General features: G+C 34.6%; 1 protein-coding gene across 5 annotated transcripts; it reads right to left on the bottom strand.

Annotated features, from left to right (window-relative positions):
* Positions 1 to 1,681: 1,681 nt before the first annotated feature.
* On the bottom strand, positions 1,682 to 11,606 carry LOC140882103 (uncharacterized). Of its 5 annotated transcripts, none has more exons than XM_073287864.1 (12): positions 10,573 to 11,606; positions 7,696 to 7,832; positions 6,932 to 7,029; positions 5,135 to 5,155; positions 4,800 to 5,047; positions 4,132 to 4,329; positions 3,688 to 4,059; positions 3,410 to 3,570; positions 2,928 to 3,004; positions 2,662 to 2,815; positions 2,368 to 2,517; positions 1,682 to 2,124 (listed from the first exon to the last, which is right to left on the bottom strand). In XM_073287864.1, the coding sequence occupies exons 1-12, from the start codon at positions 10,778 to 10,780 to the stop codon at positions 2,008 to 2,010; spliced, it is 1,941 nt and encodes a 646-aa protein (XP_073143965.1). In that variant the 5' UTR covers positions 10,781 to 11,606; the 3' UTR covers positions 1,682 to 2,007. The 5 variants fall into 5 exon arrangements, with proteins under 5 accessions (XP_073143965.1, XP_073143964.1, XP_073143963.1 ...); XM_073287863.1 differs by having other exon boundaries at positions 4,800 to 5,155; positions 10,573 to 10,811; positions 10,903 to 11,606; XM_073287862.1 differs by having other exon boundaries at positions 4,800 to 5,155.
* Between the last annotated feature and the right edge of the window lie 3,610 nt (positions 11,607 to 15,216).

Below are 15,216 nucleotides of genomic sequence, written 5' to 3'. Positions count from 1 at the left end.
TGAAGTTTCAGATTCATCTCACTTTAATCATTTCAATTTTTTTTATTATGTATTATATAAATTTCTAGTATTATCACAAAACTATTAAATATATTTTTGTGTGAACAAATCCATCTTTATTGGATGAAAAAAAAACCATGTACATGGGAAGGGTGTTACGCAAAAAAACATCCTATAACCCGGTGTTTTATTGATACTAACGTCTCGGTTGTGTGCTTGTATAATCATGATTTTGTTTTTAATTTATTTTATTTCATAAATTTTGTAATTAAATTATAAAATAAGAATATTTGTAAAAAAAACAAAAAAAAATATATAAATCAAAGTTTGGAAAAAAAACTAAGAACAATATTGATGTATTAAAAAAAAACCTCATCAAAATTCAGTTACTATTCATTTTTCTCCCTTAATTAATAGCATATATTTTACAAATTTATATTTCAAAAATTAAACATAAAATTTCTTTAAAAAAAGATATATATAATCTTTAAAAATACATTAACTTTTATACAAGGGGTTTTTCATATTTCGCATTGGTGTGTCCAATTTTGGCTGGAAATTGCTGAATAGGTTGTAAATTCAATCATAGGACACAAATTTGGGGATTTTGTCCTATTTTTTGAATTCGTCATAATGTTTTTCAGCGTGCTTTTTTTAAAAAAGAATATTTTATAATTTTGATTTGACATTATGGAGTTTTAGGTAGCATCCTACTAGGATTATTTCTCGCCTATTGAAAATCTTCGAATTCGTTGTCATGACATTATATTTTACAGTATAGTCAGCAATTGTTAATTAGACACTCCAGTAAAATTCGTATCAAAATAGCTAGAAGATAAAAGTTAGAAGACTCGTACTCAACATGATTATTTACATGACTAAAAAAGAAAACATGTAAAATTATATAATGAATTTGATTTTTTTTTCACAAAAACTCCTGTGAGATGGTTTCATGAATCAATTTTGTGAAACGAATCACCTATTTGAGTCACTCACGAAAAAGCATTAACCAAAATATTACTTTTTATTGTGAATATGATCACTATTGATCCGTTTTACAAACAAATGCTTTGTAACACCGTTTAACAAACAAATTATTCGTGACACCGTTTCAGAAGAGACCTGCTCAAATTCACCGACAAAAAATAAAACCAGAACACTAAACTTCCGACGCGGGTGGAAAGCACATTCGCTGAAAATAAAGGAAACCATCTTGTCTGCATTTTCTAAGCCATCTACAAAGAGTTCCTTTCCGGGTGGATTAGAACTTTTAGGGTAACGGATGCATGCAATTCTAATTTAATTCCCAAGCTGAATGATCCGATTTGCTGATGAACAACAAAATAATCGAATCTGATTCAAGATAAAACGGGAAGCAATGACATTACAAACCATTCTGAAATAAAGTTTTGAAAACAAAACAAACAAAACAAACAAAGCATGCACAAATCCAAAATAGGATATTTTGATCCCATGACCCGCTAAAACTACGAAAATGAAAGAATCCGCCATGCTCATTGCGTTTATTGTTGATCCCAAAGCTCATAAAACACCAAAGACTAATTTTCGAGCGGAGACAATGGTTCTTTTTGAATATGAGGTTTCAATCATGACGTAGTTGAGACAAATGGTCCTATATCATGCATATTATGAGATATGTAGCAAACACCAATTACAAAAGTAAAGAAACAACTTAATATTATTGAAAATACTGGCAAGTGTCGTCGTAGAAGAATCATCCAAAAAAGTACCAAGTTTCAGTATCCATAGTGTTCTTTAATAAGGTTAGTGAATCTAAGAAACTCATGTATATTCAAGAAAATCATCAACACAATCTGTGAATTAATGATGTATGTCTTGGCCAAATAGCTACCAGTAGTTCTTCACTTCCAACTTCATCGGCCAGTTGATCTTGTCGAACCATCATAGATAAAGAGCTTGACTATAAGAAAAATATTTGGAACGGGGGATTCCCAGTGGGAAATTGTATCAGAAGAAATATTGGTCTCAACCAGAACCGCAGGTTGTCAATCTACTTGTCGTCTGTTCGTATGCAATGTCCTGTTTCATTTGTCCTGTCAAGTGCTCTAAATGCGCGCTTTTCCCCTCAAGAAGGCGCAGAACCTGTGGCAGAGGGAAATCATTAAAATGCCGACGGGGAGCCGAGAACTGGTGCTATCAATGAAGAAAATCAAATATTTTTAGCAAGTTGTAATGCAATAGTTTCTCACATTGAAGATTGTTTTTGAGGAAGAAAGTAACATACCTTGATTATCCAGGTATGGACTAGACAAACCATTTACAAAGAATTAAAATTCGATTGAGAAAGTTTTGGGAAGATAATGTACTCAATGAATCATATTTCACCTCTCCCATGGATGGGCGCATCTCGGGGTTGGTTTGAATACATAAGCATGCAGCACTAGCCATGTTGTACAGTTCATAAATGCTATACGAGTCCCCAAGTCGAGGGTCAACAAGCTCGTCCAATGCAAGCATCTGGATTAGTGGCAGTGCCTGTAACACCGAAACAAGTGAGCAGCAAAAATAGATGAATATGAACTCATCGATTTTACCATATGAATTAAGTTCGAGGAAAATTTTGTTTATTTTAAACTTGTTTGGAAAATGGGCAACAGCCGAAAAAATTGCCACACTTACCCACTGTACGAGTGACTGATTATTGTTACTTCTCGATAATTCCTCTGTTTCACACCGTTGTCCTGATATTAATTGTATCAGAACAATGCCAAATGCATAAACATCAGTTTTAATGGAAAAGGTTCCATTCTCTGCTAACTCCGGTGCATGATAACTGCAAAAGGGAAAAAAACTTGAGATCAATGTACTGGATAACAGTTAAGGGGCACTGATATCCACGGAAATGCAGCTATATTTTTCATCATGAGATAGGAACCAATACTCACGCAGTAGAGGTGGCGTGGGTGGTTGTCGATTTGTTATCCTTGCATGTTATCAAGTTTTTGAGGCCACAGTTTCCGAGCTGTACATGAATTAGAATGAACAAAATTTTAATTAAACATGAAGAAACCTCAAAAAAATGTTCAAGCGATGAAATCATGTAGTTTAAATAGCGCTTAATGTAATGAAATATAATAGCCTTTTAAATCCGTGATATCATAGAAGCAGAGATCTAAGTAGCTAGGGAGATGACATTCCAGAAAATCAGGGACAAAAAAGGAGATGACATTCCAGAAAATCAGGGACAAAAAAGGAGATGACATTCCAGAAAATCAGGGACAAAAAGAACAGGGAGAAATATATAATGTAGAAGATTGAAATTATCTATGACTATGCTTGATCAAGTTGAGTATGTCTTAGAGCATAAAAAATTTCAAAAAAACAAAAACATATGAAGATCATAGCATAGAGGTAAACAGCGATTTACCAATGGATCAAAGTCATGTGTGAGCAATACATTGCATGGCCTCAAGTAACCATGAATTATTGGACTTCCCCGACACTCTTCATGTAGAAAACGCAGACCTTTAGCGATTCCAATGGAAATAGAATGTCTTCGGTGCCAGTCAAGAACATGTTCTGTGTTACCTGCATTACAAATTTATAATACCACTGAAAAATGAAACGAGGGAGTACAAGATTGGTTCCTTCTAAGATAGAAGGGAATCAACTTAGTTCACTTCCACATACAGCAAATTTGCTCACCATGTAAATGCCACTCAAGTGATTTGTTGCAGACGAATTCGTAGACCAAAATTTTAAAGTCTTCATTGCAATAATAACCAAGAAACATCTCGATGTTTTTGTGGCATGCAAACCTCAGGAATTCTGGGATCCCTTGTGTATTTGCTTCCTTTTGCACCTTTGCACTAATAAGCTGACCATTCTCGAGCTGACCCTTATATACAACTCCATACCCCTCTTCATCCAGTAGATTATCAGGTGAGAAATTATCTGTTGCTATATTTATCTCAGAATAGCTATATCTCATAGAACACAGTTCCATTTCCAATCCACTAGACGTACTGAGAACAGGCGCAGATTCAGCATGTTTGATTAGTAATTCAGCATTGCTACCTGTGGAAAGCATTTAATACAGTCATAAAGATGCATGGCACTAAGATCAGGACCATTATTGCAGTTCCAAACCTTTCATTGCATTTTCAGATGAACATTCAACTGTAGCAATCTCTATCTCAATATCGACATAATCCATTGAATTTTGAAAACTCTCCATCTTCTTATCATTACAAAGAAAAGGGGCATCAGAATAACTCAGCAGACTCAGCTGTTCTAGCATCACCCGCGGAGAATCATAGTATTCAATTTTCATTTCAGCATCAACACCTGTGGAATTCAGGACGGCTAATAGTTATGCTATCTATTTTAGCCATAACAGCGAAAACAAGTTTATAAAGTCAAGATAGAAAAAATCAGCTCAAGCACCTCATTTTGTATTCTCAAGGTGTTGTGTTTCACCGAGAAAGAGCATGAACCATAACACCAACCACCATATTTGACAAGAACTGGAATTAACAATTCTTTAGGCAAGAAGACACGACATGACGTTTTACTCAAGTACCCTCCACGGACCAAAGGAAAGAGCACGAAACAACCCAAGCAATTTAGTTAAATTGTCTCCTCGTGACTAGGCCAAATTTATAGTGATATTATAGAAAGTTCACTGATGGATTCCATGCTATGATTAAGCTAAGAGCAGCGATGAAACAAAAACTAAGATCAGACAAAATTAAAGCAAGTAGCCAAGATTGTGCATGTAAAATCCAAATTGTTCAATGTATAGTAACCTTTCTAACCTAATTTTCCTTTTGGAGAATTTGAGCCAAATTCTTCTTGTGAGGAAAAATCAGGTTCCTTGGAGTTACAAGATAGCGATGTCACCAAGATGCTCTTCTGAATCCCAGTATTTTCCATAGAGTTCATAATTTCATGGCCAGCAGAAGAAATGACGGACCTCTCGTTGTTCTCAATATCTTCAGTCGGCGTCACCAAAACAGGCTTGGATAGTGAATACACAAGTTCATGTTTAGGAACACCATTGGCACTGTCAGAATAATAGGGCCTCATAACATCTAAAGTCAAATTTTCAAGAACCAGTGCAACCTTGCAAGGCACGCGTTTAAGGTAATACCTCAGTTCCTTTCTTAGGTGCCTGTATAGCAAATTATCAGCTATCCAGTGAAATACTTTCAGAGTACATGTTTCAGGAAGTATCTAAACATGCCAAACTAAATGTTTGTCATTAAATTAATTAAAATTCCAGTATAAAAAATCAAGCTATCTACAGTCTACCGATTAAGTTAATAAATGAATCAAAATTTAGAGAACCAAACCGAGAGAAGAAAATGTGAAGCTCGTTTTACTGCACAAAGTAAATAAAGGAATTCCTAACATCAATTATTTTCTTTAGCAGCTGAAGCATAACAATGTGAATGCAACATGAATTCTGGTATTGTCAAAAAAAATTAGAAATTTACGGACATCACAAATTTGAAGTTAAGTTGACTAGATTCCCCAGGATATTCAAAGGGAGTGAAAGCATAATTTCTAAAAATTCTCTGAATTAGAAAATCACAAAAGTTAAAAGATGTGACTGATAGAAGGGGGGTGTCTTTTTCAATGTTGGGGACGTTAAAGATAGTATCTGTGCAATCAATGCAACTTTGCTAAAATAGTGAGCATATTTTAAGTTACCCATATATGGAGCGTAAAGTACTTATGCTCAGGCAAAAAAGATCAACCAAGAATATGTGAGAGCCAAAATGACAGTGGAAAAAGAAAAAAACAAACTTATCTGTTATTCTACTTTTGTCACTAAAAAGCAAAAAAAAAAATTCCGAGTAAATAAATTATCTATCAGAAATTGCATCTCATGGTTAGTGAAAAGTAAATTTGTGAGACATGTGATATATTTGAAATGAAAAAGAAAATGTAATATAACATTGAAGTTTAGAAACTTGACTATGCACACGATAGTTCACAAGTTTCTCACCTTCTTTCAGGAATAAAATCCTGCACGAGCGAGTAACCTCCATGTATTGAAAATTTCAGTTGAAAAATAGACAGTCTCCCATCAACTAGGTATAAAATATGCAGACATCATTGTATATTTTCCATTACTTGCATTAACGAATGATTGCATCATTCTGGAGGCACCCATATGAACATCATGAATCATAGAATCACAGCTAGTTTCTTATTTCATACAACCTAGTCGATTTATCATTTGGTAGTGCAACAAGGGAAAGGAGAAATTTCATCAAGAGAGACATCAAATTGCGATAAAGAATTCTATCACTTCATTATCAAACTTCAACCTGTTGGTTCGGAGCCGAACAGTTATTGACCTTCATTGCTTATTAATAGTGGAATGAAATTGAATTTAGCATAAGAATTCCTGTATTAGAACTAAGGCGTTTTTGGTTATCTTCAACTTAAATCTAACAACTAACGAGTGCACTATTTTCAATAGAAAGAAATGTATCGTAGCAAGATAAAGCATTACCAACTTAAGCGGTTTTGGATCTCATTTTCAACCATTTATATCCTCGATCAATCTTCATTCCCAGTTTTCATTGTTTGATGAATTAAATACCAAGTCCCATTTGTATCTAGAAAATTGGAGAGAAAAGTAAAAGGAAAAGAAAATTTTATTTTCTGTTATATTTTCCTTTTGGATGACACAAGGAACTATACAAACTATATTGATATAGTTGGGATATTATTAGAAACAAACAAAATCACCTGCATATATAAATATATGCACATTGATATATCCAATTCCACTGGTGTATCTAAAATCCAAACAAATAATAAAGAAAGAAATCTATGGGAAGTAAAAGAATTAATAAATTATAGCCACATCGAATAAATAGCAAATTCATTAAATAAGCCAGATGAGAATGAAATAGTTAAAATCAGATCTTACCAATCAAGAACAACCCAGGTTGCATTTGAAGCAGCTACTTCTTGTAAGACAACTTTCTCCACCGGAGCTCCAACGGCAATTTTGACTTCAATATTTATCTACATAAAAAATAGATTAGTGTTAATGCAATGTAAAAATACATCCATTCTACCCTTTGATTTTTTGACACCAAATTAAATTTAAAGTAATATGACATAAATTAGTGCAAGTTGATTTGTTATTAGGTACCAATTGTCCAAATGGGAAATCTAACGCCCAAGCAACTATAAAAACTGAAAAGACAGTGCTCATTCCAAAACAGGGAACTCCGTCTACACCACATTGTTCAGACCGAGTCCATAAGTACATTTTTAAATTCATTAAGCTCCCAAAACTCTAAATTAATTTAACCCTACAGTAATCATATTTTCGTCAAAATAATTATAACCTCGGAAATTTTCAAAGTCTTTTAGAGAATTTTATTTTGGATTTGCCAAAAATTCACCAACTACACAAAGGCCGCCGCGTGGCTAGGTTTTGTCCAGCAGAGTGTCATTCAATATCTCTATATCAATTAGCTCATATTAAATGGCACACTGAAATTAATAAACAACAGCAAATCCCTAAAATGACTTTATCTGAGTTTGGAAAACAAAAATGTCACGACTTGACTTCAACACAAAGTTGCATCTGAGGTTTCTTTAGATGACAAAATAGCAATATTCAGTATAGCAAATTCAGGGTTCTCCAATTTTGTAACAAAGATAAATATTGGTTCTTGTTACCCCATTGCCTTGACATTCATCAGCACTATGCTGGAGCATGCTTATATACGCGCCAAGCTTCCTCGAGGAATCTTCCTTGATTACACGTGCATGTGTTCCAAACAAAGAGTTGGAAGCTATTTTCATTTGGAAACCCACTGTGCAGATATATGGTTAATAATGAAGACAGATAAACATATTTTAACTATGAAAAATGAAAGAAAGGTTGAAGTAAATGAAATTAATAATCCATTAAAAATCCTGTCCAATTTCCCTTAACCATATTGTTTAACTTTTTTTAAACATCCATCTTAAGCAGTGTATTCTCCAGTAAGTAATCTGTGACAGACAAACTTACATAAGCTAGATAAAGAATCAAAGGCTAATTTCCAATTTCCACAGTAGTCTATGAAAAATAAAGAATATCTAATTACATAACAAAAATGTCCAAAATCTTCAGTGTTGCTATTCTATTCAATTTTATCATTTTAGAATTTGAAAGCCTTGGACAGGAAGGAGTTTATCGGTATATACCCTTCACAAAAAATTCACCCTCTCAAGATCAGTTTTGGTTAGAAAAAAAATTCAATCCATGTCAAAGTTCTCATAAGGATCACATCAACTATCGAAGTTATATCCAAACATCTCGAAATTATGTTCGATCATTTTTTTTTTTAAAAAAAAAACAAATTATGTTGGGTTGGATTCAAAGCCAACCAAACGCTCCCTTAGAAATTTCCTATTGAAACTGTAGATCAATAAACAAGTCCTAGGCCCCAAAAAAAAAAATAGATATGGTAGCAGAATGCTCTCTCAAAAATCTGAGAGAAATCATGGAAAAGCTACTGGAAACAAGCGGGTTGATGGTGTGCTTGGGAGGAATTTTAAAAATCATGTTTAGACAGCAGGCTTCAAGAAACAAAAATCAATATTGTGTTTGGTAAGAAACTTTTGAAAGTTGATGTAATGACCCAAAATCTAATTCGAATAAAGTACTATTTAAGACATGATTAAAGACAAATTGATTGATTGAGGATCAGCAAGTTCGGACCTACCGAATAGCTTGGATCCGCCGAATTAATAATCGGACCACCCGATCTTCTTCGGATTATCTTGTCCCGAGAAATCCAGTAAGACGAATGAGATTTTGACACGTGGCGGATAAGGTTAAGTTCGGACCTTCTGAACTAGTCAGATTGTAGCCTATAAGTTGAAGCTAATTTCATTAGTTTCCTCGCACTGTTTTCTCTCTTCTTCTTTACCTCGACTCTCAGCCATATACTTAAGGTTTTCTAGCCAATTTCTAGGGCATTTTAGTGTCGGGAAGCTTTTGGAGCTAGTGTTGACTCGAGGAGGGGTCATTGACACCCGGGACATGCAGATCGAGACATCGTCAGCGGTCTGATGACGAACACAGATATAACCCCAAAGCCCTAAGTGAGTTAAAAAACATGTTTAGGAATTCTAGATCTGACATGATAGTGATTTCAATATGTTGATATTGTCTAGGTTCAGACGAGTAGGCAGATTGGTTTAGTGATGTACGTAATGCAGTGACTGAGATGACCAACATAGTATACATACTTATATACTGCATATTTATCTGTTGCATGATATATGTTTTATCGCCTTGATTCTTATGATGCATTACATGATCATGTTGAGCTTGTTATCCCTTGAGATAGCCATTCTGAGTAGGGCCACTTGGCCTTAGTTTTTCTTGGACGATCGGGTATCAGGAGCCACCCAATGGTGCAATTGCGCAAAGTGCTACGATTACCCAGGACTTTGTAGTTCTAAGATTGGTCATGTGTGGGAGCCACCCACTAGTGCTTCGGCGCAGAGTGCTCCATACATGGGGTGCCACAATTCTGAGCATGTAATTCTAAATTTGATCCTTACTTTTCGAGCACATTGCATTTACATGCATCACATAGGCTTTTATACTCGTATGATTACGAAGATTGTCACTTACAGGCTTGTTTTCATCTCGGACACCCGATTCCACGAGACATGTCTTAGGTTGGACGGTTAGGACGGCCAGGGCAATGGCTAGAGCAGATTATTGTTCAATGGTGATCAAGTGGTGGTTTAATTTGGTTTCTCGTATTTTCTTGTGGGATTATGATTTCAATGTAGTTGTATTGACGTTTAAGATTGAGATTATTGTTTTGTTTTTCATTTGGGTCGTAAAAGCGTTTAAGATATTGTCCCACGATTTAATTGTATTATCAAGTTTGAATATGCATGCTTATTTAGTCTATTTAGTAGTGGCTCGGGTAAGAGCGCTACAATTGATGAGAGATTTTGTAATTTCAACTGAGTGTTTGGTTTGGTTTTTAATGTGGGTAAGATATATTCAAAGTCAAAATTTTGTTTGAAAATATCAGGAACTAGGTAGGGATGTCACCTAGTGTCTACTCCTTGCCAAACGAACACATATACATTTTCGATTTTTGGAGGAAATTGCAAAATGTAAAGCCACTCTAGTATCAAACCTCTGTTAAAATTTAACTAAGTTTTCCACGGTGCCAGACAATACTTGGTTAATAGAAAAATGACGGACCAAAAGCAAGTCTAGTTCACAGCGGTAGGAATATACTAGTGAAAGTAAGATAACAGTTAAGCAGGAGGCAGTTCAAGATTTTCAAACACATTGTACCCATTACACAATTTTGTCAAAGACATCAAGATTACCAGATTTCCCATATGCTAACTCATACACTAAGTTGCTGTTACATCACTTGTCCACTTCTGTAAAGAATTAAAAATCAATACGAGCGAACTATCTCCATCTTATAAGGCCACATACTATTGATAAATTATGATTCAGATCATATCCCAAAAATGTGTTTTTCAAGTTGAAAGTTGCAGCATTCTTTAATTACATATACTTACTAGGGTGCAGTACTTTATGTAACACTCCTAGGACGGTAATAGTATCCCCTTCTTGAATCATGCCATCCTGCTTCCTTATATTGGTAATAGTGTCTCTAAACACCTGACTTGTTTGATTTTTAGTCGCGTCATACGCGATCACAACTCGCCCTGGCATGAGAGGAGTGCTCCTATTACTGAAGCTGCTCCTTTCAATCGATGATGCCATCTAAATAATTCTGATCAAAGGAATCAAGGTCCTGTAAAAATTTTACTACTTCACTTGAGTTCAATGCAACCCTCAATTGAATTCTTAAACGAACTTCAAGATATCTGTAAGATTACACCGACTCTGATTTAATCTTTCTGACTACTTTTTTCTTGGATTCAAAGTACCCTCTGAGATAAATAAAACAGGGATCCAAGAAACGGGCAAGATTGCAAGCCCTTTCCCCTATAATTCTTGAAATGAAATATTTTCCCAACTTTACAGCATACTCATTTTGATCTTTTAGTCGATCCTCCCGAGTCCTCGTGCGTGGTCCGGGGAGAAAAAGAGGGAATATTTCTGGGGCATTGAATTGGGTGTTATAGGCCGAAATGAGACTGTAACAAGAACAACAGAAAGCATCCATGGAAGAGCGACAACGTAGATGATTACGAAGCAGATGAAAATAATTGAATAACATCAAAGAATCCATTTTCGGAAACCTCGTGCAAGGTACCAGATACCAATTGCATAGATTTCTCCGATGACCGGGGCGTGTCTTCTTGTTGCACGCCCACTTCTAAACTAAGCTTTTGCTTTGCTGTGGATTGGATTTGGATATGTCCGAAGAATCCAAGGATCCAATCATTGCTCAAAACTTGTCTGTTGAAATGATTCACTGGGAAGACCGTCGCAAACATGGCTACATGCAAGATGAACTTAGTTTTTTTTTCTATCAGCTCCACCCACGCAAACTCGGAAATCATAGTAGTTATGGATGGAGATTTCATTCTACAACTCAAGCAGAATCATCGATAATTATCAAATTTTACGAGCAAAAATGAGAGAGAACTTATAATCACGACTCATTTCTATGATGTAATAAATTTCAATCCAAACTTAGAACCCAAACCCGGATTGGTATTTTGTTCCAGAAAAAATTAATAAAAAAAATCCAATTTCATTTTTGTCAACTATAAAAAACAATTTGATAGTGTTAGTAAAAAATATTCACATTCTACGGTTTTTATTTCATAAACGAATTCCGCCTATTTTCACATCTATGATTTATATATACAATATAGATCACCGTCAAGAGATAAAAGAAATAAGTATTCGTCCCACATAATTGATCTATAAGACTATGGTAGTAGTGTTTGAGATAAGAAGAACTTTGTAATTTTTTTTAACAAAATTTCACAAAAAGTCAAAATTTTGTTAAGAAAAAATTGAGAAGTGCTTTATAAAATCTCTCACAAACACTATCTGTAAGTTTTTGTGATTACATCATAAACGTCAACATTATGAGACCATCACCATATGATTATGTGATTGTGATAGAGGTGGAATATTTCAAATAACATTAAATATATTAAAATTTTAAATATATATAAACATATATAAATAGTTTATAATATAAAAGTATTAAGCTGAAAAACTATACATAATGTAACGGTGCATATATTTTAGATAGTGACCAACTTTAATTGAAACTTGTGATGATTAAACATGAAATGTGTAATATGGAAAGTTGGAAAGTTTATTTAACATAATGCTCCACCGATTACAGAAAATACTCATATGTATAACTTATAGTCTTGTACTATAAAAAATTTTATGCAATACAAAATTTATCAAAGTGTACAGTACAAAATAATAATAATAATAATAATAATAATAATAATAATAATAATAATAATAATAATAAATACACTCGTCGTCGTTTTCTTTGGCTCTTGTTGAGATAACACCCGAAAGCCTTTCTGACGATCTCAACGACTTTTTCTATCATCATTGTAGAGACATGTTTCCTTGATTTAGGAATTACACTCGCTCCAATTGAATACATTTTCTAAATATGTGGTTTATATTTACCTGTTTGGAAGTCTCGACAGTCAGAACGTAACACTGTTCGCCAATCCAAACATCGTGATACGATCAGAAGTCGACCTACAACTTTTAATATAGTAGAAATGTCGGGTTTTTATCGTGTGAGTGATGTTTTTTTCTCCGATCTCTTTTCTCTACAATCGACTTAATTTGGGTTGGAATGAACAAAATTATGGAGATTTGTGGTTGAATTTGGAATGAAAAAAAAAAAGAATCAAATGTTGGTATTTATATTCGTTCGATTTGTGTAAAATCAACTAGTCTACCGAACGCGGCCACTGTGTGTGTATTTTTTGGAGCATAGCTTCAGTTTACTCGATCTTTGGAGATTGTTTATGTTGACCAAAAGTTTTCCCGTCAATGCCAAATTAAAAGTTGTGCAAGTTGCTTAAAATAAATAAAGAAATACAATTTATGCAAGTACCTATATATTTTTAAAAAAAAATTATGCAATTGAATTTTCAAAATATATTCAATTATATTATGACTTTGTGAAAGAGAAATTAAAATCGAAAAGTCCCTATAATAATCAATTATTTTTTTAGAATTATTTTTTTGTAATTTAATTTTAATAATTGAATTTGTTTGGAGCAATAATTGCCCTGCGAAATGAACAAAGTGTGGCGCTATACAGCTTAACGGATTGAACTGTTTAATTTTTGTTGAGTAGTAGCGCATCGTGTCATATACAATGGGAATTATCAACAAAAATAGAATGAATTTTTTTTAAAATTTTATTGAAATTTAATTTTGAAATTGAATGATATAATCAATTTTTGAAATTGAAATGATAGCAGACAATATAAAATAGAAAGAGATAATTTGTTAGTAAAATATAGTAATATATTAAAACCATGTTTAATAGTATGGAGGGTATTTTAGGAAACCAAAATTTATGCTATACTCTAATTTATTAATGTAGGGTGTCAACGTATATTTATTAATAGTAACATGGGAGAACTACCATTTTTGTCCTGTTATTTGCATTTTTTCACTTTTTGTTATGTTAACTGTGATTTTGTATTTTTTTTCTTTTTTTTTTTTTTGAAAGCCACCATCTTGCACTTTATTAATCAAAAAATAAGTCTTGGATTACAAGATGAATCAACCACAAAAAAAAATCTCCAGTCTCCCACACAAACTGGGAAGAGGAGGAGATAGCAAAAGCAGCAATAGAGTGAGCCACCCTATTAGCTGAGCGCCGCACATGGCTAACAATAATATTACTATGTAAATCCAACTGACATATAACATCATTAAAACAATTGATCCTGCATAGCTAAGATTCTTTTCTGTCTTGGTGACTGCTTGCACCGCAAGAAGAGAATCTGAAATGACTTGATGAAGCTGAAGATGACGTGATGAAACAATCCTGAGTCCTTCCTCCACTGCTAACAGCTCAGAACACAATACAGAAGGTGACTTATCAATTCTCCGACCAAAAGCAAGCACCTGTTGGCCCTCATGGTTCCGCACTACCCCTCTAAGAGCAAAGAAATTCGAGCCTACATTATGAGCTGCATCAACATCCATTCTGAAAGAATTTATTGGCGGGGCAGCCCATACACTCGGGGAGTCAATCTGTATCTTCTCTATAGTTGGAGCTATGGCATCCCGAGCCTGTCGGAAATCTTGGAGCAAGACATCCCCCAATCTGCTCTCAAACTGCACTGTCGAGTAACCTCATTATGTACCACCCGAAGCCTCTCACTCCACGTTGCCCATGCTCGCATAATAAACATCTCAAACTCCTTTTTAGTGAGTTGTTCTTTAAGACATAGGAATATATCCAGCACTTCATAAGAAAGGACTTGTTTTAGCAATGCTCAAAATTCCGATCCCTTCCAACAAGATTTTACAGACGAGCACGAGAACAATGCGTGACTAGTTGAGTCATCACTCGAGTTACAGAGCGGTCATATTCCAGAAGCCGGAACATGATGGGCTATTAGATTCTGTCATGTCGGAATAATATTATAAGCCGCCTTCCAGCAAAATATATGAACTTTCGGAGGGACCGATAAAGCCCATAGAAACTTCCACCAATTTTTCAATTGAATTCCCGAGGTCGATTCCAGAGGATCATAGAATCCCATTGCTACCTTGTAACCATATAGAACAGAGTATTTACCTTTAGAATCAAACAACCAAAACCAAAAATTCTCTTGAGGAGTGGATGCAATAGGGATAACCAAAATATCACTTACAATGTGGGGTAGAAAGAGTTGATGTACCAACTGCTGGTTCCATCTACCATTGGATAATAGGTTACTGACTCGGTGGTGTACCATTGGCTCCTGAACCGTTGAGACCCTCCCCTTTACAGAAAGGGTCCATCTATCCTTAGAGATATCAATCTTTTCACCATTACCCACCTGCCAACACACTCCCTTATCAAGTAAAGGACGACTCCATAACATTGAGCGCAAGATAAAGGAGGGATTACTGCCAAGTCCAGCTTCCATAATATCCTGATGTCTGAAGTAGTGTGCTTTAAGAACACGAGCCACCATTGAATCCGGTTCCACCAAAATACGCCAGAATTTCTTTGTCAAAAGATCTCTGTT

The sequence above is a fragment of the Henckelia pumila genome, chromosome 2, assembly GCF_033568475.1.
Source record: "Henckelia pumila isolate YLH828 chromosome 2, ASM3356847v2, whole genome shotgun sequence".
In the NCBI taxonomy this organism is placed as follows: domain Eukaryota; kingdom Viridiplantae; phylum Streptophyta; class Magnoliopsida; order Lamiales; family Gesneriaceae; genus Henckelia; species Henckelia pumila.
Note: the sequence above shows the minus strand (reverse complement) of the source record. Positions and strands in the feature narration are given on the sequence as shown.

Excerpts from the sequence above, each read along its gene's own strand:
- LOC140882103 (XM_073287862.1), bottom strand. The coding sequence starts at position 10,780 with ATGGCATCATCGATTGAAAGGAGCAGCTTCAGTAATAGGAGCACTCCT. Across the intron at positions 4,330-4,799 it reads TTCTCCAAAAGGAAAATTAG|GTGTTGATGCTGAAATGAAA; the intron begins GTTAGAAAGGTT and ends TGAATTCCACAG. Across the intron at positions 3,005-3,409 it reads CACATGACTTTGATCCATTG|CTCGGAAACTGTGGCCTCAA; the intron begins GTAAATCGCTGT and ends ATTCATGTACAG.